The sequence below is a fragment of the Squalius cephalus genome (assembly GCF_949319135.1).
Source record: "Squalius cephalus genome assembly, chromosome: 16".
NCBI lineage: Eukaryota > Metazoa > Chordata > Actinopteri > Cypriniformes > Leuciscidae > Squalius > Squalius cephalus.
In genome coordinates, this window is record NC_137137.1 from 14149765 (window position 1) to 14176143 (window position 26379).

General features: G+C 37.0%; 2 protein-coding genes across 2 annotated transcripts; both read right to left on the reverse strand.

The window, feature by feature from the left end:
* Positions 1–1309: 1309 nt before the first annotated feature.
* Positions 1310–5916, reverse strand: taf10 (TAF10 RNA polymerase II, TATA box binding protein (TBP)-associated factor). The gene is made up of 5 exons (XM_079897509.1): positions 5358–5916; positions 5026–5183; positions 4877–4941; positions 3014–3128; positions 1310–2891 (listed from the first exon to the last, which is right to left on the reverse strand). Exons 1-5 carry the CDS (start codon positions 5491–5493, stop codon positions 2802–2804), a joined length of 564 nt encoding a protein of 187 aa, XP_079753635.1. The 5' UTR covers positions 5494–5916; the 3' UTR covers positions 1310–2801.
* A 1360-nt stretch (positions 5917–7276) lies between these two features.
* efhd2 (EF-hand domain family, member D2) lies at positions 7277–24351 on the reverse strand. The gene is made up of 4 exons (XM_079897511.1): positions 23675–24351; positions 9832–9979; positions 9547–9681; positions 7277–9326 (listed from the first exon to the last, which is right to left on the reverse strand). Exons 1-4 carry the CDS (start codon positions 23956–23958, stop codon positions 9195–9197), a joined length of 699 nt encoding a protein of 232 aa, XP_079753637.1. The 5' UTR covers positions 23959–24351; the 3' UTR covers positions 7277–9194.
* Positions 24352–26379: the final 2028 nt, after the last annotated feature.

Here is a 26379-nt window from a genome sequence, read left to right on the forward strand (position 1 = left end):
TGACTTCTCACTGTTAAGTCACGTTCGTACTCTCTCAGAAAAAAAGGTACAAAAGCTGTCACTGTGGCGGTACCTTTTCAAAAGGTACACCTTTGTACCTAAAGAGTGCATATTAGTCCCTCAAAGGTACATATTGGTACCAAAAGTGTACATATTAGTTCCAAACTTGTACATATTAGTACCTAAATGGTACATATTAGAACCCTTTTGAAGGGTACTGTCCCAGTGACAGCTTTTGTACCTTTTTTTCTGAGTGCACACACATTATTTAAGAAATTATATTTAAGTTTTTTTTGTATTTAATTATAACATTATTTGTTGTTAAACTGAAGGAGGTTAGAGGAAAATGTTTAGCAGCTCAAAAGGTGGATATTAGAATTACATACTGTATACATAAAACATATTGGTTCTAAAAAGAATTTCTTTCTTTTTTTCTTTTTTTTTTGCTAAATGTGAAGTGTTTGCATGTGCCTGTGCTCTGTGATTGACATGGCAAGTACAATATGCAAAGCACTTCATTTGTGTTTTTACATTTTACATACACTCAGCAGATGTTTTTATCCAAAATGACTTGCTAAGAAATCAAGAAGGTGTATTAGGGCTTGTAATGTCTGATAAAACTGAATTGTTTTTATCTGTGAATTGAAGTGCATGTTCATATGTTTCACATGAGCCTTTACATTCTTCAAAAGAATCTTCCTCAGTGCTCATAATGGGATTGAAAATAAAAAACAGCACATTTTTATGGAATATGCTATTAATATATATAGGCTATACATATATATTAGGCAACAGTTGAGATAGGGCAGTGGAGGAAAAGAGAGATAATGGGATCAGTATGTGACGCAGGCCAGATTGTCCCTGTGAGGGCAAATGTTTTTTAGTGTAGTGCACTACCCACAGGCACTGACACCTTTATCCTTATGGGCCGTTTGCATGACACCTTTTTCAAATAATTAACTTTTTATGTGTTTTGGCCGTTCATTTACGCGTTTTGCGTAGTCGTTTCGGGGGCCTGAAAACGCAAACATTTGAAAACGGGTTTCAAAGTGCAAGTTTTTGAAAACGATACCTTTAAAATCTCCGTATAAACTACAAAAATGCAAATTTGTGGAAACGGTGACGTCATGCAGATGCATATTACGTTTTCAGTCTAGAGTTGCATAGTTTTCCAGTGTTAGGGGTAGTAACAGATTACAAGTAATCCCAGTTACTTTTTTGAAGTAGTTATTAAAGGAACACATACATTTTACTTTTACAACAAAATATACTTACTTTTTCAATTAAATAATGGAAGTTTCTTTGTTTTCCCATTTATTGACTTACTGCTCTCCTGTCTCCATGTTCAGAGGCGTTGTGTGCGCTGTGTAAACATTTTTGTACTCTAAATGTGAGCAGGCATTTACTCATCTCACTTGCACAAAAACATTTTATGATTTTTTTACAATCCAGAATGGCAGCACAGCTGAAAGGTTTGTTTGAGCTGCGCCCTCTACTGTACAGACATGCATTTGCATTTGCCACACACAAAAAAAAAGTTATTAAAAAACAAGGAAGTAACTTTCCCCAACACTGGTTTCCACTAATCAAAGCATGCAAAGCATGCACATAACAAATACAGTGAAGATACTTGACTAAAATAATAATAAAAAACACCAGTTTTGTGAATCTTCTAAACATAGCAGCTGACTGTTGCAATGTTGCACCTTTTTGAAATATTGTTGAACTTGAAAAACAGAAGATGTATTGAACGATGCCACCGATTGAAGTCTTAAAGCTTCTGTTGTACAAGGTTTGATTTGTCATTTCTGTTCAGAACATGTTTTTATATTTAATTGCGAAGTACAATATTTTGTTGACGCATTTGCATTGTGCAGATTCACACATTTTCTCTTTCCACCTCAGCCTGTGTGTCTGTGTCTGAATACATAATGAGGTTAAAAGTGCAATTTTAGAAACAGGAGAAACATTGTTCACTTTTTTTTTTTTGGAAATGGGAAAAGGCTCTCTATCCATTTCAATCTGCAAATCATTTGGGGGTGGTAGTAATGCTTAAAAAAATAAAGGATATTAATCCACTGTTTCTCAAATAAACGCAGAGAAATAATCTCATTGCTTTTGTTTTTTTATTTCACTGAATATCTTTAATCATCATAATATAACTGCACTGTCTCCCTATTGAGCTTGCAGCTGCATTAAATTGGCCAGTCAGCACATACAGTTAAGAGCAACTGCAAATAGCAAAAAGCAAAGGTTAGTATTTCTGTATTATTATTTATATCATGTTTGCTCTAGAGAGATGGAGTGATGAGCGTGCAGCTGTACTACACCGCAGAGAGGGAAACTTGAGAGCAGCTCCAGATACTATTAATACTGCGACACGTTACGGCTCAAGCCTCTTATGGCGTGAAACTAAATCCATAAAGCAGAGATGAGAAGTTTAGACAGTGTATGAACGGACGTCACAAATGTAAACTCCCTACAGTAGTTAAATTAAGACTAACTTCTACAATAACTGATTCCAGTAGGCTTCAGTAACAGAAGACATGCAATTCCACAAACAAAAGGAAGAACTTAATTACAATGAATTTATTTATACAGCATTTTACTGACATTAACTAAAGTCACATGGTGTGGTGTAATCAAACAACTTAAACACGATTAAAGAAAATACAAAAAAGTCGCTAAATCCCTAAAAACTCTGGGCTGATGGTTCCCACACTGAGGGGATAATGTCTTGAAAGCTCTGATGTGACAAAACGGCACATTTCCAGCAGTCCATTTGAACGAGGCACGTCCCCTCAGATGAAGTAGTGAGGTTTCTTGACATTTATGCCATATTCTGTCAGGGCCGGTGTCAGATCTTCCATTGTCAGCGTGTATTTCTTGTCCTGGAGATAAGTGTGTACGAGAGATTTTTACACCACATTTTTATTTTGTACAAATTATGATCTGCAGATTAAAAATATTCATTATATGACAGATAACTGTGTGACCATTTGTGAGTACAAACCTTGGCCTTGTTTCGAGAGCTTCCGGATGCCGTGCCCTTCATTTTGCAGTGCTGTAGTGCATCATTTGCAATATCTGAGATGAACTTCTGTGACGCCAGGGATATGAGACGGATTCTGACAACATACAAGAGGACATTGATGTAAGCAAGATTTTGACACCAGACATTTATATTAAGAAATATAGCATTTCAATATTGCCTAATGTATTAACAACAATGCAATAGAGTACAACAGTTGGGTTCAGGAAGTCAAAAAACGATAAACATGAAAAGACAGACCAACTGTGTGCTATGAGGTTGTTAATCGATGGTATTTGCTTCTGCTGAAGCCGTCAGCACGCATTATTTCATCTCATTTTTTAAATAATTGTTTAACAGTGGAATTCCTGCTGATAAACTACATTACCCATGATGCTGTACAGAAAATGAAACCAATCAGAGTCGAAAAAGCAAAATATCTCTTTAGCTCCGCCCACTCCCATGAAGCACTGCAAAAATGTATTTGAGTCCATCTCCCTTCGCTCTCAAAATACTGGAATGTTATATGTATATATATATTTCTCCATTTTTAATTCGATTATGCTGTTTACAGTGCTTCATGGGATTGTAGTTCTTTTCATCACTACAACCGTTGAGTCTTGTCTTTATGTCCGATTTTCAAATACTTTTTTGGTTCAAATCAAAGTTTGTAGTGTTTCTAATACAACATTTCTAATTTTCATTTAAGTTGTATAAACTTAATTTTCTCACAAAATATTTTTATTTCAGTTGTTTTTCAAATAACTATGGAAGCTTGTTTCCACCACAGAGTGAAAAAAAGGTAATTGCGACTTTTTAATCTCACAATTCTGACTTTTTTCCTCACAATAGCGAGTTTATATCTCACAATTCTGACTTTTTATCTCAGAATTACGTGATATAAAGTCGCGATTGCAGGTTATAAAGTCAGAATTGCGTGATATAAAGTCGCAATTGTATGTTATTAAGTCAAAATTGCATGATATAAAGTCGCAATTGTGTGTTAAGTCAAAATTGCGTGATATAAAGTCGCAATTGTATGTTAAGTCAAAATTGCATGATATAAAGTCGCAATTGCGTGTTATAAAGTCAGAATTATGAGATATAAACTCGCAATTGCGAGAAATATACTTGAAATTCAGACTTTTTTTCTCAGAATTGCATGTTTATATCTCGCAATTCTGACTTTATAATACGCAATTGGGAGATATAAAGTCAGAATTGCATGATATAAAGTCGCAATTGCGTGTTATAAAGTCAGAATTGTGCGATATAAACTATTCTGAGGTAAAAAAAAAAAAGTCTGTCTTTTTTTTCCTTAGAATTGGACTTTATATCTCACAATTGTGAGTTTATATCTCACAATTCCGAGAAAAGATGCAATTATGTGTTATAAAGTCAGAATTGCGTGATATAAAGTCGCAATTGCGAGAAAAAAAGTCAGAATTCTGACTTTATAAGACGCAATTGCGACTTTATTTCACGCAATTCTGACTTTATATCTCGCAATTCTGACTTTATTTCTCAGAATTGCGAGATATAAAGTCAGAATTGCGTGAAATAAAGTCGCAATTATCTTTTAAAATGTTTTATTCTGTGGCAGAAACAAGCTTCCATAAATAACTAAAATGTTTTAGTAAGCAATAACAACACTGATAATAAACAGAAAGTTAACATCCTTTAATGTGGATGCTAATATAGTTATCGTTCATGATGTTAACCGGCCTCCAAACTACATGCAATATGAACAAACTTATGATCTTGTTAAAAATATGTAAAAGTTTGTTTTATCTTGGCTACTCAGAAGCTTTCTGAGACAACATTCATCGATCCAAGTTAACTCACATTCTTGGATCTGATGCTTCAAAACCAGCTCGGTTGAGGTAGTATCCTGTGACTGCGTCTGGGATCTGAAACACAGACAGTTTGTTAACAGTGCAACTCACAATAACCAAAGAATATACTGAAAATATTTGAAAAATATGCGGACTCACTGTAGGAGTGTAGTCCTCCAACTGCATCAGGAAATCGGCCAGTGGTGTAGTTGAGAGGACGGGTTTCACATCTCCATTGGCGATCCCTGTGGGCACATACACCCCGTTTGACACGGTGGAGTCGGATGATGGGGTTGCCATGGCAGCCGAAGTGGGAACTGTGAAGGGGGGGAATTACCACAGACGTTCAGAACTGCACATTTCCACTATAAATACACTCCTACCCATATTTACAATCTTATAAAGACCAATACTAGTAACTTATAGCTAAATGCTAAACGACAACAGCAAGTATTTGAGCATCCAAACTGTCGCAAAGAGAGTTGCCCCACCATTACTGCTGCCCACCGCAGGGATGCTGCTGGCGTGTGTGGAGCTGCTGTTCGGGACGCAGTTGCTGCTGGATGTAGATGTGATGGATGCGGCGGCTGCTCCAGTCGGTCCGGTTTGAGGATGATCCACGTTCATTTTTCCTGCTTAGTTTCAATATTCGAATGCGCTGGGGGTACTAGACAAAATCTACGTAGTTTAAACTAAGGAAAAGTTAAGTCTAACACTCATTCATGAAGCTAAAACAGCGGGGTCGGGGATCAATCGCTGTGTGGAGAAAAATATTTACGCTGGAACAGTGTCACGTGATCAACACTTCCGTGTGCAACTAGTACGAAAGTCCGGACAGCTTGAGCCTCATATCAGAAATGTGAACAATAGTTCCTGGATAGATAGCGTTTTTTATCAAAGCGTGTTTTGTTTCACTAAATTTTGAAGCGCAAACCTTGTGTAAACTATTTTGTATTAAAGTATCGTTTGTATTTTAGGTAAATGGAGATAAAAAAGAGAAACATCTTCTTTCATGCGTCGACAGACGAGGGCTTGCAAATAGCTCCACCTAGTGCTTGACTTCATACTTTTCAAGGTAATTTACAAAACAATTTCATAAACTTGAGTACTTTACTCTTGTACACTAGTGCTTAGGTGACACCTTCTCAGTGATAGCGTGCCCAGATTCTCAAACGTAAGTCTAACAAAACAAATATTTCTAGTACTTTAAAACAATCAATTATATTTGTGTGTGTATACTATCCAATATATTTCATAGTTTCTAAATTTTAGTTAAGTGAATGAGTAGGACACATAACATAACCATATCAATGACCAGTATAAACAATTTTTTTCCAAATTAAAAGTATTTTTATTGTCACAAGAATAATTATACATTTTAGTAAGAAAATCAAAAATAAATGTGCATATTATAGAAGCCACATATCAGTATGTATAAGCCTACAAGAGTATGATACCATAACCACCAGTTTCAACTGAAAGAGACAGTGACAGTAAAGTACAGATATGGTCAGGATGGTTCAAGGCCCTTTCAACCATTGTCAAATCGCTGGAATAAAGAATGAAACGATATAAACATGCCATAAGATGAAATTGTTTAAGTACACTGTCATTTCCAATCCTCTTGGCATTACATTTCACAGAAAAAAAAAAAAAAAAATTCTAGCAAAATAAAAAGTTTAAAAATGTTGTGCTTTTTGTGTTTTCTAGCTTGGAAGGAGCAGATTTACACGTAAATCAATAGAAGTTAATACTGCCAAAGCTCTGTTTAAGTTATTTAGACGTGCAAACATTAATTATAGAACCAAAACTGTAAAGAGGGATTTTAATGACTAATCATGACTTTTTAAATATAATCTTAACATTGTAGATCAGTGATGTTTAGTCTAAATTCTAATTAACTGTTCTCATATTAACACAAATGATATCTGCTGAGGCTGTTGATTAATATCATGAAGGATTTCAGGAAACTTTACAGCGGAATGTTGTACTAAACAAGCCTAACACAATACCAAAGTGCGAAATCATTTGGCACAAAAACAATGGAACAGCTAACATCTCTCTCCCTCTCTCTCAAAAAAAAATTAAAATAAAATAAAAAGACAGATGGCTTCTAACAGAATGCAAAGGTTGTTTGATTGGTGTCATCAGTCGACTCCTCATTCACCAACCAATAACATATGCACTACTATAATAACCCCTTAAAACCCAATATTCAAAATACTTTTCAGTTAAACAGTAGGTAACAAAAGAAAAAGAAAGTAGATGGCTGGAAAGATTGGGAGACAAATATTTATACACCTATTGTTTGAATTTCCACAGAACTAGTGAACAAACAAGAACATTTACCAGTGACACGGAACACAGAAACAAGGAACATGAAGCATAGCAGTTGCCAACAATATTGACTCTAATGTAGAAAAGAATAAAGGTATTTTGCCTTTATTTATTTGATTGTAAAGGATAATCTGATACACGGAGAATAGAAGGGAGACAAGATTGTAGGCAACAAAATACATATTGAAAAATAAGAATGTTTCTTTTCACAAGACCCCTTTCCATACAAAACTAAAATTATTTTTTAATTTTCATCACATGAAAATATAGATTTGTCTTTATACATAGCATCTCAGTTACTTTTGCCACAGTGTACTGCATGTCACATGACCATTAAACGTTCAATTCGTTACGCTTGTGGAATGATATGTTCCCTCATTTTTCAGATGTCACAGTAATCTAGTTTTTTAAAACTAGATATTTAATAAATAACATTTGTCATTTTGATGCTGGAATTCATGCACCAGGTCTACAGAACAACCATGCCTATATATTATTTTAATAAATCAAAAGCCTTGCTTCTATTAACAAAACACACTCGCTTTCACCTGATTTCACTGTGAATTGGCTGTTTTGCAAGGCTTCTAATATTGGTCATAATTTGACAAATATTAAGCAAGCCAGATTTAGGCAGTTGACACTTGAGAGGTAGTTCACCCAAAAATTATTTTCTCACCATCATGTCGTTCCAAACCTGTATGACATTCTTGCTTCTGTGGAACACAAAAGAATATATTTTGAAAATGTTTAAGTGTTTTTATCCATACAATTAAAGCTAAAATAGTTTTGGACCCCACTGACTTTCATTATATGGATAAAAACAGTCTTCAGGAGAAGAGAGTTATACATGTTTAGAACAACATGAGGGTGAGTAAATAAAACTATGGGTGAACTATCCCTCTAAACAAAAGCTGAGGTGGTGGATTTCACTCATCCATCTGGTATCTGACCAACCCCGTTAGCATTTCACAGTTACTTGCTTAGCACACATGGAAGCTCAATACAGGGGTTCAGAGGTTAAACAGTCAGATGACCTTGTCCTGTCAACACCTCCATTGACATGAACCACAAAGTTGTTGAAACTAAGTTGCAATTACTTGCTTTTGTAAGCCATTTCAACTTTACAGTCATTTCCCATTTTGATTTTATAGACCAATTGTAAAACGTGTGTGCCACATTTAATACTGGACACCTTACAGACTAAAGGGAACCATGTATGGACAACGACACCACAGTGACCATGCAAAAAACTATATATAAACACTCAACAAACACCGTTACAATCATCACCACACATGCATACACCCAAAACCACCTCTTCATCTCTCTCTCTGGCTCAGTAAAAATATAGACTATTTTATGCACTTAATGTATCTGTGAACAAGAGCAGAGATCTGATGTACACTAATCCTCTCATGTTTAAAGGGTCATTGAGGAAAATTGAATTAGTTACGGTACAGTGTAAAGCATTTCTTGCATAAACAGGAAATTATGCCACTGATATGAATATAACATAGGATATGGAATACTGAGAGTACAAGTCGATTAAAAAAAAAAACTTTAAAACCCCTTAAGCGTTAGAATTAAACCTACTGACACATTGACAAGAACAAGACGCAAGATGCCGTTAAAGTTAAAACGACACTGACGCAACGATGAGGTGAATGAACTACAGTACATATATATACTCATGCGACTGCAACAGAACAAATCCAATCCAGTGTACTGAGATCAGTGTCTGGCTTCACATTCAAAATCAGCCTGAGAGAGAGCGAGAGAAAGAGGCAAAGATAAAACTAGACAAGAGATCCGCTCATGAGCACAAACTACACAGGTGTTCCCTCTCTCAGGAAGATGAATCTGCATGGATTTCTGAGCGTTTCACAGCCTTGCATAGTATCTCTGATTGCGGGCGACTCTGATGACAGACAGACAGACAGACACACACACACACACAGATAAGTAAATCGAGGCTGTCGAGGTGGATGCGGCTATTTGAAGGCTGACTTCAACTCTTTGAAAGCGGCTTGTCTTTGTTTCCTCTCTTCCGCCTGACGCTTCTTCTCCTCCTGCTCATTACGGATTTCCGCCTCAAACCGGTTTGATTCGTTAATGGCCTGCACCTGTCACAGAGGAAAATATACATTTTAGGTGATCCTAAATTGAATTTTCTTATCAGTGGCATTCAATGCAACTCATCTAGGCAGGAAATTAAAGTCATTATTAAAACACAGAGCTATCATAGACTCAGATGGGTTTAATCATATAAATTAATTTGAGTTTTTTTTTTTTTTTTTGTGCTAAGGGGTGAAAATAAAAGTATTAAATGTCATGATTCTTTACTTTTGCCTCAAAGAATGATTTGGCTCCCTTCACTCCCTCAGTTGACACGTCAATCTCCGACAAACGTGCCAAGACGTGAAGTCCGCTGTCCTCTGCCAGCTCTCCTGCTGCTGCTTTTCTGAAGATAAGGAGAAACTAGAGGAAAGGATGGAGGTGATTAATGTGGGGAATGTTCACCCCAGAAAATACTAGTTTCATGTGAAATACAGCTCTTCATAATGTACGTTTTGCTGTAAAATATAGCCAAATCTTCAACCAACTGTTTTGACACACAGGAGCATTTACCTCTCTGAAACTGAGTTTGCCATCCAAGTCTTCGTCTACTTCTTTGATCATGTTCTTCAGGCCCAGGTGAGTCTGAGGTGCTCCGAGTTTCTCCATCATCAGCTTCAGCTCCATCAGATCGATGTAGTTATCCTTCTCTGAATCATACCTGCGCACACACAAGAAACCAAATTATTGAAGCAGAAATATCATGGAAAATAAAACATTTTATGCACCATATTTCTGAAAGGATCTGCCCATTTCATCACTGGTGATATTGCTACAATGCCTCCAATGATCAATAGAGGGCAGTGCTGAAGAATAACTGGCCCCTAGCTTAGAAGGAAAACCTTGGTTGTGTCCGAAATCGCCTCCTATACCTTCCTATGATGGCACAGTCATTTGTAGTGGTGTCGAAACCATAGTGGACGTTATTGAGTGCACTCATTAAATCCTGTAATGCACCGCACGACGAGTGTACAACTGAAGTACACTGAACAGCATACCCATAATGCACTGAGGGCATGAATGAATTCCCCTGTCTTGCCAGAAGATGGCGCCCACAGCTGAATTATCCATCCATCCATTTTCCAAACCACTGGTCCAATGTAATGTACAACATAATATTATACAGGTATAAATTCCTTTTTAATTGATCATTAAATTGAAAGCTCACCAACATATAATCTCAAAATGCTTAGACAAAATGTCAAGAAAATCAATTCAATTCTCAACAAAAGTGTAAATTGTTATGTAGATCTCAGTCATATTTAATTTTATGTGAATGAAAACGAGTCTGTGAGAGATAGAGGTACAGTCAGTCTGTTCAAAATATATTTTTTTATGACATTAATGTAGTGGTGGTTGTTGAATGACCTACACCAGTGGTTCTTTTTTACTCCAAGTCCTGCTTTTTCTAAAACAATATTCTAATATCCGAGCGGATATGGACCTCTGCTATGTTTCTGGATGTCTGTGTAATGTTGTACATCTTTATTTCTTCTGTTGGGTTGTATTACGTTAATACAACAAAAATTAACTCATTTTTAAAACCATTGGAAGTTTTCTTAGGCCCCTCAGTGGGCTACGACCCCCTGGTTGAGAATCACCGATCTACACCAAGGTAGACTATACATCAGGGGCCAGTTGCATAAACATAGCCATTATGTTAAAACTGTGTCTTAAGAACTAGTATGACCAACTAGCAGTTATTTAGGAAAAATCTTACATTTTTCTATCACATTAGAACAATCTACGTTTTTATGTATCTGAAGTTATGAACATTCTTAATCACTAACTTGATGACTAACCTGTAAAATTGATGTCTAACTTGTAAGACTAGTCTTAGCAGTTTATGACACTGGCCCTAGTACAACCAGTCTTGTTTTCACTTATGTACAATTAGATATGGCGTCTACCCTGAGTAATATACATTACGCGCAGAATTTTACAGGAAATAATTAAAGCTGACCTGCCAGCATCAATATCATCAGTCAGAGCAGAAGTGTTTATTAACAGTCACACATTTATCATTTTAATGTCTCCGCTGCATTTTTAATAAATACCTTATGAGCTGTTGGTAATTTATTGAGTTAATAGCGATCCAAGACACCAGTGTGTACATTTGGCAGCATTCAATGTAAACTTTAAAGAAAATCTGCAGACTAAACATAGGCTAAACATCAAGTCATTTCTCGTTGATCTTAAATCTCTCTCACGAACGAACACACTTCCTGTGGTACAGCAGAGATGTGATCGCTTATGGCTTATAAAACAAGAGACGTTTATATCTGCCGCCTCTTCTTTTCTATCTATAACGAAAAGGTGAGCTGAACTTATCCACAGTTACACATTTTCAGGTGCAAAGGTCAGAAAATTGTATATTGGTGGGTGAGTGGTTGTGTAGCAATGTGTGTTAGTGAGGATGGACTAGTCACTCACAATCATTATGTATGAGACCACTTCCTCCACACGTCCACAAGCACAAACACGGATATTGCCCAAAGATGAGGTTTTACGTTTCCATGGCAACAGGGCCATTTTATTAAAAGTAGAGGCCAATGTATTTTTTGGATGAGGCTCTTATCAACTATTTGAAAAATCTTCTTCCTTTGATTCTCACTTCCTTGTCATTTTGTTCTTCCTTCTTCCCTGAAAGATACACCCGATAGTGTCCTAAGATTACTTAATGTGTTTTGGACATCTATATTTTGGACAAATATAAAACAAAATAAAATGAAATAAGATATTTTAAAATAAATTCAAAGATATTAAATTTAAATAAGAGATATTAAAATAAAATAAATATTCTGACCCATTCCTATTTCCTACTGGATTCTGGTGATGAGTTTATCTCCCTCATTAACTCCAAGGCAATCCCAGCATGCACCCTGCTCATGAATATGGAGTGTGTCCATCTGCCTCAAAGACATGGCTATTGTATTCCTGTCTACCGACACGAGACACCCTGCTGATGCCAAGTCTCTCTCACACACACAAACTGTAATAACTCCTCATTAACCCTGTATCACAGACTAACTGAAAATCTTCCTATCAGTAATTCAAAGGCCAAAAGAGTCTGTTCATGTTCAGGGGCACAAAATCTCTCAAATTAACTCTTCATGCTGTGGCATCTGACACGTTGGGCTAACCTTGATCACAGGGCTCTGGAAAATGCTGTTTGATGAGGGATCGCTGTTGTGGAGCATCTAAACCATTGTGAAGGACTTGTGTTTCTCTGTGGATGCTGCTATCGTGGGTTTGGGCAAGGATTACAGTACAGCAGCAGTTAAACACTAATGTGATTTCAAGGCAAGCAAGATTGAGTTGGTGGTTTATTTTTAAAAGGCAAAATCAGATCACTTTGGAAACCGGGCAACCAGTGTCCATAGTGGTTTTAAATCAATAATTTACGTCCGCATACTGTTTAACAAAAGAAAGGTCAAGCATGCCCAGTGCGATTAAAGGTCAGCTGTAATTTAAATCCACCATGTTTAATTATGCAGTCAAACCTCAATGCCTGAAATCACATACGCTTACTTTTGAAAACCTCGTCATGCTCTTCAATGGCCCAGATTTGCCAAAGATTACTGCCAAGCTTCGATTTTCAGAGTTCTTTTTATTTTATTGTCAACAGTCAAGTTGAATCACTGTGTTAAATAGCGTCACTTCCTCTCTGTCACGCTCAACAGGTGTTTTTACCCTGACCATGGTCAATTTTATGATCTTTTGTTTTACCCCAACCCCGATTTACATAGAAACTTACATAGCCTGCCAGTAAGTTTCAGAATTTACAAAACTCTCATTGCAAAACCATGCTAATCAATATGGCACACTTCCAGCAGACTTGGTTCCAACACTAATATACACAAACGTTCAAAAGATTAAGAATTAAGAATATTTTTATTTTTTTTTAAATGAATAGGTGTATTCAGCAAGTATGCATTAAATTGATCATTAGTGACAGTGAAGACATTTTTAATATTACAAAAGTTTTTAAATAAATGTATTAGTCAATTAATCACCCTTGGTGAGCATACTTTTTTTCTTTCTTTTTTTTTTTTTTTACATTTTATCGACACCAAACTTATCTATATCATTATTAAACTATCATTTCCTATTTGCTTTCTCCATTTACACATTTACAAAATAAAAAAAAAGTCTTAAACCTTGAACCAAAGCAATAAGCTCTGAAAAAAATCCCAACATTTCAATTATTTGATTACAAGTGTTCCATGAATAGTTTGGGGTTATGAAAGGGTTACAAAACAAAAATAGGCTCTAGGTGTATCTTAGTTTGAGTAAGATCAAGTGGTAAAAAAATCTGACACCATCTACTCTAACCATGTGTTTTGAAGCACGTCACAGGCCATTTACAGCTCCAAAGTGTTAAAAACCCAGTGCTAAAAACAGTTCAGCTGGTTTCACAAATCTGGGACAAAATGCAGCCTTTACAATCTATATGGACATGTTGAGCAGATGCTGCCCAAGTGCCGAAATGAATAAATTTCCCCCTTTTCGTCACCAAGTGCAACTTGAGGAAGATCAACATTTTTGCCCAAATAAGTCTTTAACTTGAATACCTCACACTACAGATGATTGAGGAAGCAAATGCAATCAGCACTTCCTTATAATAGCCATGAGAGAGATGGAGTTAAAGCCATGATCATATTCAGACTTCCTTCTGCCTTGGCAAAAAGGTTTGTCTCATTTGATTGGCTTTGCTGATAGCTGCATTTGAACCCTGAGTGAATTTACATGCTGTTGTTGGAAAGAAATCAAGTTTGATGAGTAATTATAAAGAAAGTCAAGAGAAGGAACTGAAAAGCTAGCATGTAGCTACATTAGTGCTCTTGGTTTGTGCTCTATGAAGAACTCTTGAAACACTTCTCCATGCAAGCCTGAACTTGAATGAACGCTAAGGAATTTTTTTTCTTGCTCTTTAAAAAGGTAAATGTTTAAACATGCAACATTTTTCCTGTGGAGTCTCAGTGTTGGAGTTGAGCACAGGGACTTCAGCAAATGTGGGTTTAGCTCGGGTACTGCTGACTGCTCCTGAAGATGGACACAAATGTGCTGAATGTATCCTGCATACTTGACATGACACATTGTAGAAAAGCAACAACTTAGTCATAAACCAAGTGAGAGAGAATGAGGAACAGGAAATGCATGAATAGTCTCGTGAGAGCTTCAATCTGTTATTTCAGCACTGACCCCAGAAAAACTTACTGGCTGCACTTCCAAATTCCTTCTCAAAATTAATTTACAAAGGATTTGTTCAAAACGAACACATCAGTTGAGCCATCCAAAAGCAGACATCTGACTTAAAGACAATCATTTTGAAATAGGCAACTTAATGAACACTTCAAACCAATGACATTAGCATCAGTTCTTCAGATGGACAACTCAAAGACTGTAAATATAACAAGACCATTCACTCAAATTACAATGAATGGGAGAAAGTGCAGCATACAATAAATCTAAATAAAAGAGACAATCAGTAATTTGTAAACTCTGGTTCCCATAAAAACAGATTTGTCACCTGGGATTGCTATTTGAGCATCGGAAACAAATTTTGGGACAGTTCAAATCAGATTTTGTTGCTGCTTCAAAATATGTTATTTAAATGCAAATTTGACAAGCTGATTCTAGTAGGCTATTTATCCATTCAACTAGGTGTTTGTCTTGCATGATGCCCAAAATAGCTGCATAGAACCATTGCAAATATGGCCAGCACAGAGTGAAATGACTTTCCCTGACTGGGACTTTGACAACGTACAAGTGACTCTTCGCTAAGCTCCGCCACCTTTCGTTACCGTTGCTCACTTTGAGACTTTACAGAATATAATTTACAGACTTCGCCAAATCTTTTTTTCTGCAAAAACTTAACAAAAATTAATATTTTACTTTTTTTTTTAGTCGACCATGCTTCTCGTCAGCTAACATTTAGTCGACTAATAGGGGGCAGCCCTATACATAGTGGTAAAAAAAAAATTGGATTGATTTTATTATTCTTACAAATAATTTGAATCTGCCATAGTTTCTATTCGCACTACAATCACCAGAACCAATTTGAATGTTGAAAATTAATTTGACAGTTTAGTCTACAACAATAACTAAGATTTATTTATTTCATTTTTGGAGAAGGAAGGTATCCTTATTATATTATCACAATAATTTTTTTACTGCTTTTTTATTTTTCTGTAAAATTAAATGTAAAAGTACTGTAAGACTTCCATAAGACAACAGCTTGTCTGATACTTGGCAATCAGCAATAGCTGTTAAGTTGGCATTGGTTAATAACATTTTTAGTTTCATTTTCATCAACATGGTAACATCTACACATCTTGGTATCCTTAAAAACTTGTGTTTGTGTGTGCGTGTAATGATGCTGTACTAAAACTCTGAAAGCTTGTGGTAGGACTGAATACAGCTGAGGTTAGACGGGGCTGAATTTAGTAGTGAAAAACATTTTAGTGAAACTGTCGATGCTAACCCCTGTGTAAAATACCAACAGTAAAATTCATGCAGACTGTTACTTAAAACCAACCATTGGAGCTAAATGGATTGTGCATTGTGGACTTTGAAAGCAACTGTTTGTCAGAATGTGAGGCATGTAACAGGATTTGGGATTAAGCAATTGGCGAAATTTACTAAAATGCTGCCTGATGCTAGCCTTAATACTCATGCCTGTCAGAACAGTCATGCTTTATGCATGCCTATAGCTACTGCTGATTCAATTATGAACATGTCTGATTAAATTTGAGTAGAATGATGTCTTGGAGCTAAAAAGAGACTGCAATATTCCAGGCTGCAGCTTAAGGTGGTCTGAAGGACAGTAGCATTTTCTTGTATATCAGCATATCATGGACAAAACTTCATACTGCACTATGACGCACAAGGAGTGACCAACCAACTCTTTTCCATCCTCCCTCCCTTTTCTATCTCTCTTCCTGCCAATCTTCTTAATCCCAGGTTGCCAAGCAACAGCTAACGGGAGAAGTCATGGGAAAACCCTCACAAACACACAATCAATTCAGAGCACATTCTTTATGATGGCCCAGCGTAACAGGCGTGATCAATCAGGACCACACACACCTAAAAAGTTTGTTTGAGCATTTTACATCCACTTCACATCTGTGCAGCGTGTGTGATGACATCATTCACGCTCAAGTTAATTTCTGGAGATGGGATGGGATGAGGGAACGGTTCGGAGAGAGAGACACACAACAGCAAGCCTCAACATAAGAAAGAGAATGAAATCATGGTCAATTACATTAACAGATGATTGGAGAATTTAAACTTCCCCATATTATCAGGCATAAAACTTGATATGCAAATCTGAAATAAACAACCAACACAAAATCATTTCTAAAAGAATGTAACCTATGAAAGGGAAGATACAAACACTTTTGTGATCAGCTATTTAATGTTCTTATGCGAGACTTAACTGGCAAAGAATAGTCGAAACCACAGCAATTGTTCCCCTTTTTCTTGATTTATAAAAATTAAGCTAAATGCATTACTCAAAAAACACAAAGATAACTGTTAGAGAATACATCTCTGCTTTCAAAGCAGAAGCTGACAGCTTCCTGTTCATATTTCTCCAGAACATGGCCTTGCCACCACCATCCGATCCAATTAAATCAGTTTCCCCATGAATTAGCGGAGATCAATAGCATTCAAGGCTCTTCACACACTTGAGATTCTTGCACAAATGGTTGCTTTGAAACTTATACAATCAAGAATATTGACAGTAAAATGTTTCAAATCATTTTCAGCTTCTCCACTTGAACCGGAGACTGTAAAATTTAATTATAAAATGAAGATGATCCAGGCTTCTCAATTCTGATATTCAATCCAGCTCGCAATATAAAGACGAAATGCTAAAACCATGAAGGTTTACATTTTGTCAAGATGGATCATTATCCACCCACTCCATAGATAAGAGTTACTGCAGTGCAGTACTGATTAACATACAGCAAAAAAATAAAATAAGCTGAACCGAACCTGCTTGATGCACGAGAACAAACCTCATTGGTTCTTGTGGAGGCTCAAAAGTTCAGCGTAACACACAAGAATGAACCCTATTGATTCTCGCATGTCAAGCGAACATGCTTGAACTTCCGTTTATAATAGCTGATGTGTGCATTGATGAATGTTTATATGTGAATAAAACACTAAATTAAATCTGTTCAGCATATAAAGAGATCGTGTCTCTGTGGACTAGACTGCTGAGTTCATATGGATTAGTTGTACGATCTCTTTATGACCTTTTTGAAGCATCAAAGTGGTAGTTGCGTAGCTGTCAATGGAGGGACAGAAATCCTTCAGATTTAAAAAAAAAAAAAAAAAAAAAACCCTTCATTTTGGGTTTTATGGGTTTGGAACGACATGAGCTCGAGCTACGTCTGCTAAATTGGCATGCCAAGTTGGCCTCTTTTCCCTAGCCATGACCACGTCTATTTTTTCCTATTTTGCGTCCTTCTCTTTTTTTCAGCACACATAATAACCACAATTGCAAAAGTGCAATCTTGCTCTATTTGTTCAACACTAGCGCATGCTGATGACGTTTTATTCTTCTATACTAACTTCCATTATAGCCTACGATTCAATAGGTGTCATTATTGTACAGTGTGATTTGTAATGATCTTATAGGATTGCTGAAACGCATAATCTGTAACAGGCATTAGGCTATTTCTTAAGCGTTTCAATTATGTTTGAAATCGATGAATGATACGAGAACATCTGGATTTCCTGCCCGACATAATTACCACATGGGCCAGCCGTTTCAACGATATGTCACAGACTGTGTGATTCGCCAATTCCTGCAGAGCTTATTTCTGTGACTAACTAATTAATATTTTGTTGACTAAGCCTCTTCTTGTCAACTGTTTAGTTGACTATCAAGGGGAAGCCCTACCTAAAAGCATGTATGTTTCTGTGACTGTACAAAGCTCATGAATATTTAATGAGGTAAGCACTGATGCAGTTTTTGTTTGCAGCAAGGCACTGCATTTTCCACCACTGTAGCTGATGATCGCAGGCAACACTAACCTTGATCTGTCGGGATTATAGACCAGGTGACTAACCATTAGTCCTTAAGCAGAATCCTTCACGGATCAGCCAATGGCCACACAATCTCAGAGGTTATTTATAGTGAGCGAAGAGTGCAAAGCATGAACATAAAACATCACAAACAGAAAGAACAGGGAGGAATGGCCAGGTGGGACAAGAACTAGAAATGCACTTCCTGCTGCCCAAATGAGTCATTATGAGTCATTATGATGACTGTGTGTAAAAGCCAAATAATGGTGTGCGTCTAAATAAACCTCACACCTACACAATTACAGGCAACTTCTGAGGAAAAGACACCCCTTGCTTCTGTCTTTTATACTACATATTGCCGTTAAATTGTTAAATTGAATGAAGCAAACCAATAGGGGAAGCTAAAAGTTAAAAGTTTTAGAGACTCCAATTCAAGACTTGTGCATGGTTTGAGTGATCACTTGCTATCCGTCTTAAATATATGAAGTGACCAAGTGTAAATACCCCCCCTTTAATATCTTATTTGCTGAGACAGCGTGCATTGATTGGCTTCCTTTGTCTTCCTTAACTTTGTCTTATCCTCTTAGGTCACTGTGTCAGTTGGATTTGGCAGCATGCAGGAGATTTTGTGGATAAATTCCTTGGCTGTATTTACTTTTAATGCATCTCCATCATAAAAGCACAACAACATCCTGCTATCCAAACTGAACAACTGCACTAAGGTTTTTTTTTTTTCCTAACACAGGATATTCAGAGATGAGGAAATGGGTGATTTAGAGAATAATCACATCATTCTGTTCTCTGCAGGGAGAAAGGCATAACCATTTAAGGACTTGGCAAATATATGAGCTTGAGAGTGAAGTGTTCATTGCATTCTGCTATAATACATTATGCATGACTACAATGAGTTTATGATGGCCGCCAATGAGAAACAAGCTATATTTTTCCTACTGGCAACTCTTTCCTACACCTCTGTGCCCTGCAGATATGTTATGGCTTACGTCTAAACATTCCTAAATGTTCAGATGATGTTATCTTTTCTAGGAAATATGGCCTGGAGAAAAGTGTACAATGAAAAAGAGGCCAGGCAGAAAGAGGAAGAGCACAGAGTTATCTTCTGCTTCCTTCGTTACTGGAGGCGACTCCGCAGGAACACGCCTCATCAGGCTAAAGCTTCTCGCTCATATGTAGGCACAGCATGGGGCCTGCACACATAATCTCTCAGCCAATTAGGGCAACCTGCCATTCACATGATCAGAGACAGTATTACCAATGAGTGGGGGAATAAGAAGGGTTGGAGTTCATCTGTTTGAAGTATCTAAGATAGCTGTCCCTTAAAATGTCACACAACTGCATGCAGAAGTGGAATGGATTTCCATTTACTGGTAAAAATCAATCGTTTTAAATACTACAAGTAAATTTTGGCATTACAACATTATAATCGACAGTATGAAAAATGAATATTCATCATTTTTGTTGTTTATTTATAGGTGTTTTTAAAGATTAGATGTAAAAAAGGAGAAATGTGCATGTACATTAAATATGAAATATTAGTCAAAGAGGGTATGCACTGATGTCACTTTCCTGCTGGCACGTGCCCCCTCAGCTAGTGAGTGCCAAAGCATCCTGCAACATGATTGGCATGTAAGGGGAAACAGCAAAAATGGGAGTACACTGTAGTATTGTAGACATAACATGATGTGCTTTCTGTGAAGCTGCTTGGAAACAATGTGTATTGTGAAGCACTATATAAAATAAATTTGAGTTGACTGACCCTTCGGTCGTACTTCAAGACCAGATTTTTTGGCAAAATTAAAGTGACGAGGAAATCAATGGATATGATGTCGTTTCAATATATTTTGTTTAAACTTGTATTACTCATCATAATGGATGTTTTTTTAATAAATGCTGACAAAAACTAGTTACGCAGAATATAAGATGAGTTGTCAATACAATATATAACCAAGTGTATTATTTTACCCCCAAATTCATATATATATATATATATATATATATATATATATATGACATTTCCCAATATGGTAATGTTATTAAATTATTAGTTTTAAAAAGGTTAGATGAAAGAAAGTAATTACGGGGGAAATGAGCATGAAAAATTAATTATCCAATATTAGCAGATATAGGCCTATATTTAATACAAACTAATGCTGAAAAATGAAAGCAGCCAATAACCTGTATGGTACTGATATATTGTGCATCCCTAGTAAATATATCAATTTTAGTCAGATGGGAGTTTGATTGCTGTATCTGATGTAAACAAAAAAATTCTTGGTGAGGTGAAAATACACAGAAACTTCAAAAGACATGTTCAGACATGAATGAATTCCTCTTGTGAATAATCCTCAATGCTAAACTTGCATCTGCTCAAAATCAATCTTAAGACAGGGTTATGTTCTTTTATGAACTTTGTAGATGTTGCCACCTAAAGAGCAACAACCACAGAGGTTTCAGGTTCAATTCCTTGTACCTTTTTAAACAAAGCAGGTGCATTCGACAGCTCCTACAAGTATTGTATACTTAGCTAACCGTGAACAATACATGCATTTGTACGCATTATTATCAATAACCACAGATATGTAAACATCTGGGCTAGTCCCTGCTTTTTATTCAGATAAAAATAGAAAATATGCAAATCACTACTTATAACAACCATACCATGAAAGATAAATGACCTACGCACAGTTTTAACAGTTTCACATAAAGATTCCCTACAAAAACCACCCAGAAATGATGGGTTTGAATGCTGGTCCTGAACCAAAAGTTTTGAATCCCTCTGAAAAGTGGCCTGAGGGCAAGGCAAAGCCTGCATTCCTCTTATCAGCTGGACTCTGGCCAGTCTGTGGCTGTTACGCAGTTTTCTTTCTCTCTCCCTGTGTTTTTTCTGCCTCCCTCTGCACAAAAGCAGTTAGAAAGTAACATTCACAGCAACTGAAGCTTTTGAGCGTTTATTGAGTACTGAATGTGCCTACAGTATGTGATGCAAACCTAAGAACATCAGTATTAGTTTGGAAGGTCATAGTTATGAGATAATCAATCAATGAGTTCTTATGACTGCATACAGGCACATAAAGCGTTCCCAACCTGCCTCCTCACTGGCCATGTCTAATCCATGTTTCGTTATCTATATTCAGGGCTTCAGGCAACAGCACAAACATCTATTATATAGCTGGAAAGTAATAAATCAATGGAAGAGGTTCACAATCCTCTGTTGCCATAAACCTGTATGGAGCTAAACGACATGGAGAAGCAGCTAAATGGCATGTTTACAAACCCCTTATCACAAAAGATTCTTAAAGGGGAATATACCATGTAAATCCCTAGCTAATGTTTAACCTGTGAAGTAACCAGAGGCTTTGTTTCCACTGTGACAAAGGGAGCTATGCACACTTCACACTCTCCTAAAGATGAAACCATCTCACCTGTCTCATTCAGCCCATATAAAGCCAAGGGCTACACCATCAAAGAAACCGAATGAAACTAGTGCTATATCTCACCCTGGGCGAGGTCTTGTAAAGTGAACTCAGCGTTTGGCAGCACAAAGAACTCGTTTACAGACACAATAGAAAAGGTGATACTCTGAAACAATAGTCTATATACAATTATTTAGCAGAAGAATACGCTCCAGCAAGCCTTTATCTACTTTTGTAACACCCATGTGGTTATCTAGAGGTAATGAAACCATTGCGATAGACTGGCATCACATCTATTTTGCAACTAGATTAACCAGTTTAATCTGCATTAGAGAAAAATTTATTATGACTGTTCAACTAGATTAAACAGAATTGTGGTCATCATTTACTCACCCTCATGTTATTCCAAACCTGTGAGACTTTCTTTCTTCTGCTTTTGAAAAGGTTTCAGTTGTTATTATCCATGGGGTCCAATGTGGTTTTGGACAATGTTGACTTTCATTGTGTGGAGAAAAAAATAAATAAATACTGAGACACTTTTCAAAATATCTTCTTTTGTGTTCCATAGAGGAAAGTCATACAGGTTTGGAATGACAAGGTGAGTAAATGACAATTTCCATTTTTGGCTGAAGTATCCGAATCAAATTCAAAATATGAATAAATACTATAATAGTATATAAATTATACAAAAAAAAAACAAGAATCTGTGAAAAATATCACATTATGATAAATGAAATTCATTTGTGACATTACGAAAAATGCTACACAAGCCAACTCATCTAGATGCAAAGGGCTCCTCACACAGATTTGGGCGGCCTGTTTTGGCTAATTTACAACAATGGCAGCTTTGTTTGATAGCAGAAATGGGGAGAGGAACCCATCACTTCCTCAGTGCACTAGTTTCTCAACCAGCCCCCTTTCTCACATCGCTGAGGCCTGTGTGAAACCGACCCTGCAGTCACCGCTTCGGACTGACCACTACACCACAGAGAGCACAGGGGACACATTCCTGGAGCGACTCTCACGAAGATTCGGCTTCCCGTAGCTGCCTCTAGTTCCCAACATTCAGCTCAGAGGAGTTTCTTTTGTTTCTGTCAGTGAAATTAGCCTGACATGAAAGGCCCTGTGCCAACCCTGTATGCAGCAGACAGCATTTACAAAAGCTCTGACAACAGTTGCAAGTCGAACGTGGGGAAAATTCTTAAACTGCCTTCATTCATTAACCATATAGGAAGAGAGCAGTCTCACTAAGAATCCGGCCAAGGTGGCTACAGAATTGTGTCATACTGGGCAGTCTAGACTGCACGGCATGCATTTTGGTTAGAGACACAATGAAACCTGACCATGACCTAAGGGACTTTCTCAACCCATGGTTCAAAGTGACTTTCTCAACCCATGGTTCAAAGTCCTAGATATATCTATGTGTGAAAGCATGTGGAATAAATGATACAGACTTGGGCGGGGCTGAGGTTATGGTCCTTTCTTAGATGTGTGAAAGAGTTTCAGCCAAAACATTTGCTGCAGAATGGAGTAAACAGAGTGACAAAAGTAGCATAGATTAAAAAAACTAAACAGCTTGTTCCTGTTTAAACATTTAGTTTAGATTTAAAGGGACAGAAATATGAGTAAAGACCTTATTAAAAGCATACTAAATAAATAATGTTGAAATGTGAACTTTCATTTTAAAATAATAACTAAAACTAAACCAGAAGAAAAATTGTCACCATGTTTCTTTTAGGGCATTTAACGTTAGGGTAAATTAATTGGACAATTGGAAAAATTAATGGATGGATAGACAATTAATTTAAGATAGATAGATAGATAGATAGATAGATAGATAGATGCTGCAGCAACACTGCAGGTGACAGCTGGTATGAGTAACTTACTCTTTGAACATCTTCTCCATGTCTTTGATCTGCTTCCTCGAGAACTCCTTGAACTCGGTGTAGGGGTTGAACACCTTCATGCTGGGCTGCTGGTGTCCACCGACGCCCTCGTTCAGCTCCCCGCGCCGTTGCAGTTTGGCTCCCAGCTCTGAATCCGCGCTGGCCGTGGCCGGTTTCTCGTGAGCTCCGTTCTCATGAGACCCTTCCAAAGCCACCGCGTCGTGGTCGCCGTCCTCGATCTGCAGCCGACGGTTCAGCTTCGATGACAGCTCGTCCGTTGCCATTTCGTCTTATTCTGAAATCTAACTATCTACGGGGAAAATACAGTGGGATAAAATGCTGCAAAGCGCGCAGTCCATATAAAGGTTCAGTGGGTTAAATCCAAATTCAGATTAGCATTTGGTTAAATACGCTTTAAAATGCAAATCATTCGACTTATAACTGTGTGAAGGGATACGCGTCTGTAAACCCACTGATTCAAACGGACAGCGCTCGTGCGTATGATGACGCCTCGGTGATCGCTGACGGTTAAATAAGCTCGTGCGTATGCAGTAAGATGGACACAAACCCGCTTCTTTACGCCACGCCTTTTAAAGAGACTCACCGGACACGAAAGACCACTTACAACACCCTTATCGATACCTTTTGATATTACACAATGTAATCTCTCCGTATGTGTTTTTAGTTTCAGGTTGTTATTAGCCTATTATAGTTATTTGAGATGACGTCGTTTATTTGTCATTAATTTATTCATGACGATATATTTGAGCGAACCAACTTCTTTTGTCGACCAATTCCAAAGATAGACATTGAGCTGTTACATCATGACATCAGTTTTATAGACCAACACCGACCTTAATTTATTATTTGATTTATTTATTTATTTTACTTTTTTATAGGCTACTACCAACAAGTGGTTTAAACAAGGTAATGCTAAATATGGATTAGCCTACTAATGATGATACGTATCTATCTCTTCTCAGTAGACCCACACGGAAGTTATGCCTGCAAAAAGATTTCCGCTGAATTTCCACAAAACACTTGTCATTCAAGTTCTAATTCTTCACATTTTGCATGTAGGCTACACATATTATTTTATTTATTTATTTTTTTAATATTAAATTCATGTTTTTGCTAATCTGACTATGTTCTCAATAAATAGGCTAGCCTACTCCTAGCTCTGTATATTACATTTTTAAATCCATTCCACATTATTCATCAGATATTTCTGAATCAGTTCTGAAAAAACAAAAACAGCAGATAAGGGAGGTGAGAAAAGCATTCATGTATAAAAGATAAACATTACATTGTTTATTTCACAAAAGCAGGAAATTGTGTTTATGTGGGTATGTATGTGTTGCCAGTTTAGAAGGTATTAGTATATGAGATATCAGCATTAGATCTGAAGGCATCAGCTGAGTGACTAAAGGCTGATTCATGAAACAGGAAGTCACACACACACACACACACACACACACACACACACACACACACACACACACACACACACACACACACACACACACACACACACTTATGCACACATACTCTATCTGAGACATCCCCTCTGGTTATAGAGGAGGGGCTGCTACCTGCGTTCTTTCCTAATATGGATAAAGACAGAATGAAACGTAGGATTTCACCACAGACAAAGAAGTGTTTAGACCATCACACCTCTCTGAGGAGCTAAATGTGATTTGGCATGCTGTAATACCACCACAAAGGGAAAATCTTTCCTTTGTGTAGTGAATGGTGAAAAACCAGTCTTCATTAAAAGGGCCAGCACTCATGGTTCCAGATGTCTGCTTTATAAACACACACATTTTCCCCAGATTCAGATACATTATGAGAAGCATAAATCACTGGGGACTTCGTTTACTACTCGCTGGGAAGGCCTTTTGCCTGAAGGAAATGTGAACTGTAATCCTTTCTGTATCTTGTGGGATATATCTGGGTCCGACAAAATAAGCAAGGGAGTAGCAGAAACACACACAAAGGAATCTCCCCTTGTCTCTTTCTGTCATCCATCTTATTCAGCCCCTCTTTGTGTTTTTAAGTATCTCTTTTTTGTTGTTTTTTGTCTCTGACCAATGTGTATGAATGAATAAAAATGTAATAAAAGAAGATAAAATAAAAGAAGATTAATAAGAAGTGAAATTACTTGGCAGTAATGCACATCTCAAATCCTAGGTGCCTAAAATCCAAAAACGTAACGTTCGCTAGTTTAGGTCATGGTAATTTGTTTGAGTAAAATGTAATTTGAGTGTTGACTCATGAACGTGACATCATTTTTTGACAATGACCTAGAAAAAGGTATCACAATTTAGCTAAGCTGCTGTGTGTGTGTGTGTGTGTGTGTGTGTGTGTGTGTGTGTGTGTGTGTGTGTGTGTGTGTGTGTGTGTGTGTGTGTGTGTGTTTGTGTGTGTGTGTGTGTGTGTGTGTGTGTGTTTATGTGTGTATTATACAGATTGCACAGCTCTCAGCTATGTAGCGCTATAGCAGTAATTGAGCATCATGCTAGTGCGAGCTGTTTGAACCTGGTCTTTGAATGGTTGCCCAATCTCATAACAGTGCATTTTCTTTGTGTGAGAATAGAAACAGGAACGATGCAGAAAAAGGGAGGTTAACTTTTGGATGAAAAAGGAAATAGGCAAATATCCAACATAAATATGCATTGTTATAAAATATTACAGCATTATGTTTG

Excerpts from the sequence above, each read along its gene's own strand:
- taf10 (XM_079897509.1), bottom strand. The coding sequence starts at position 5,493 with ATGAACGTGGATCATCCTCAAACCGGACCGACTGGAGCAGCCGCCGCA. Across the intron at positions 5,184-5,357 it reads TGCGGTGGGCAGCAGTAATG|TTCCCACTTCGGCTGCCATG; the intron begins GTGGGGCAACTC and ends CCCCCTTCACAG. Across the intron at positions 3,129-4,876 it reads GAAGCATCAGATCCAAGAAT|AATCCGTCTCATATCCCTGG; the intron begins GTGAGTTAACTT and ends GTATGTTGTCAG.
- efhd2 (XM_079897511.1), bottom strand. The coding sequence starts at position 23,958 with ATGGCAACGGACGAGCTGTCATCGAAGCTGAACCGTCGGCTGCAGATC. Across the intron at positions 9,980-23,674 it reads ATGGAGAAGATGTTCAAAGA|GTATGATTCAGAGAAGGATA; the intron begins GTAAGTTACTCA and ends GTGTGTGCGCAG. Across the intron at positions 9,327-9,546 it reads AATCATTCTTTGAGGCAAAA|GTGCAGGCCATTAACGAATC; the intron begins GTAAAGAATCAT and ends CCTCTGTGACAG.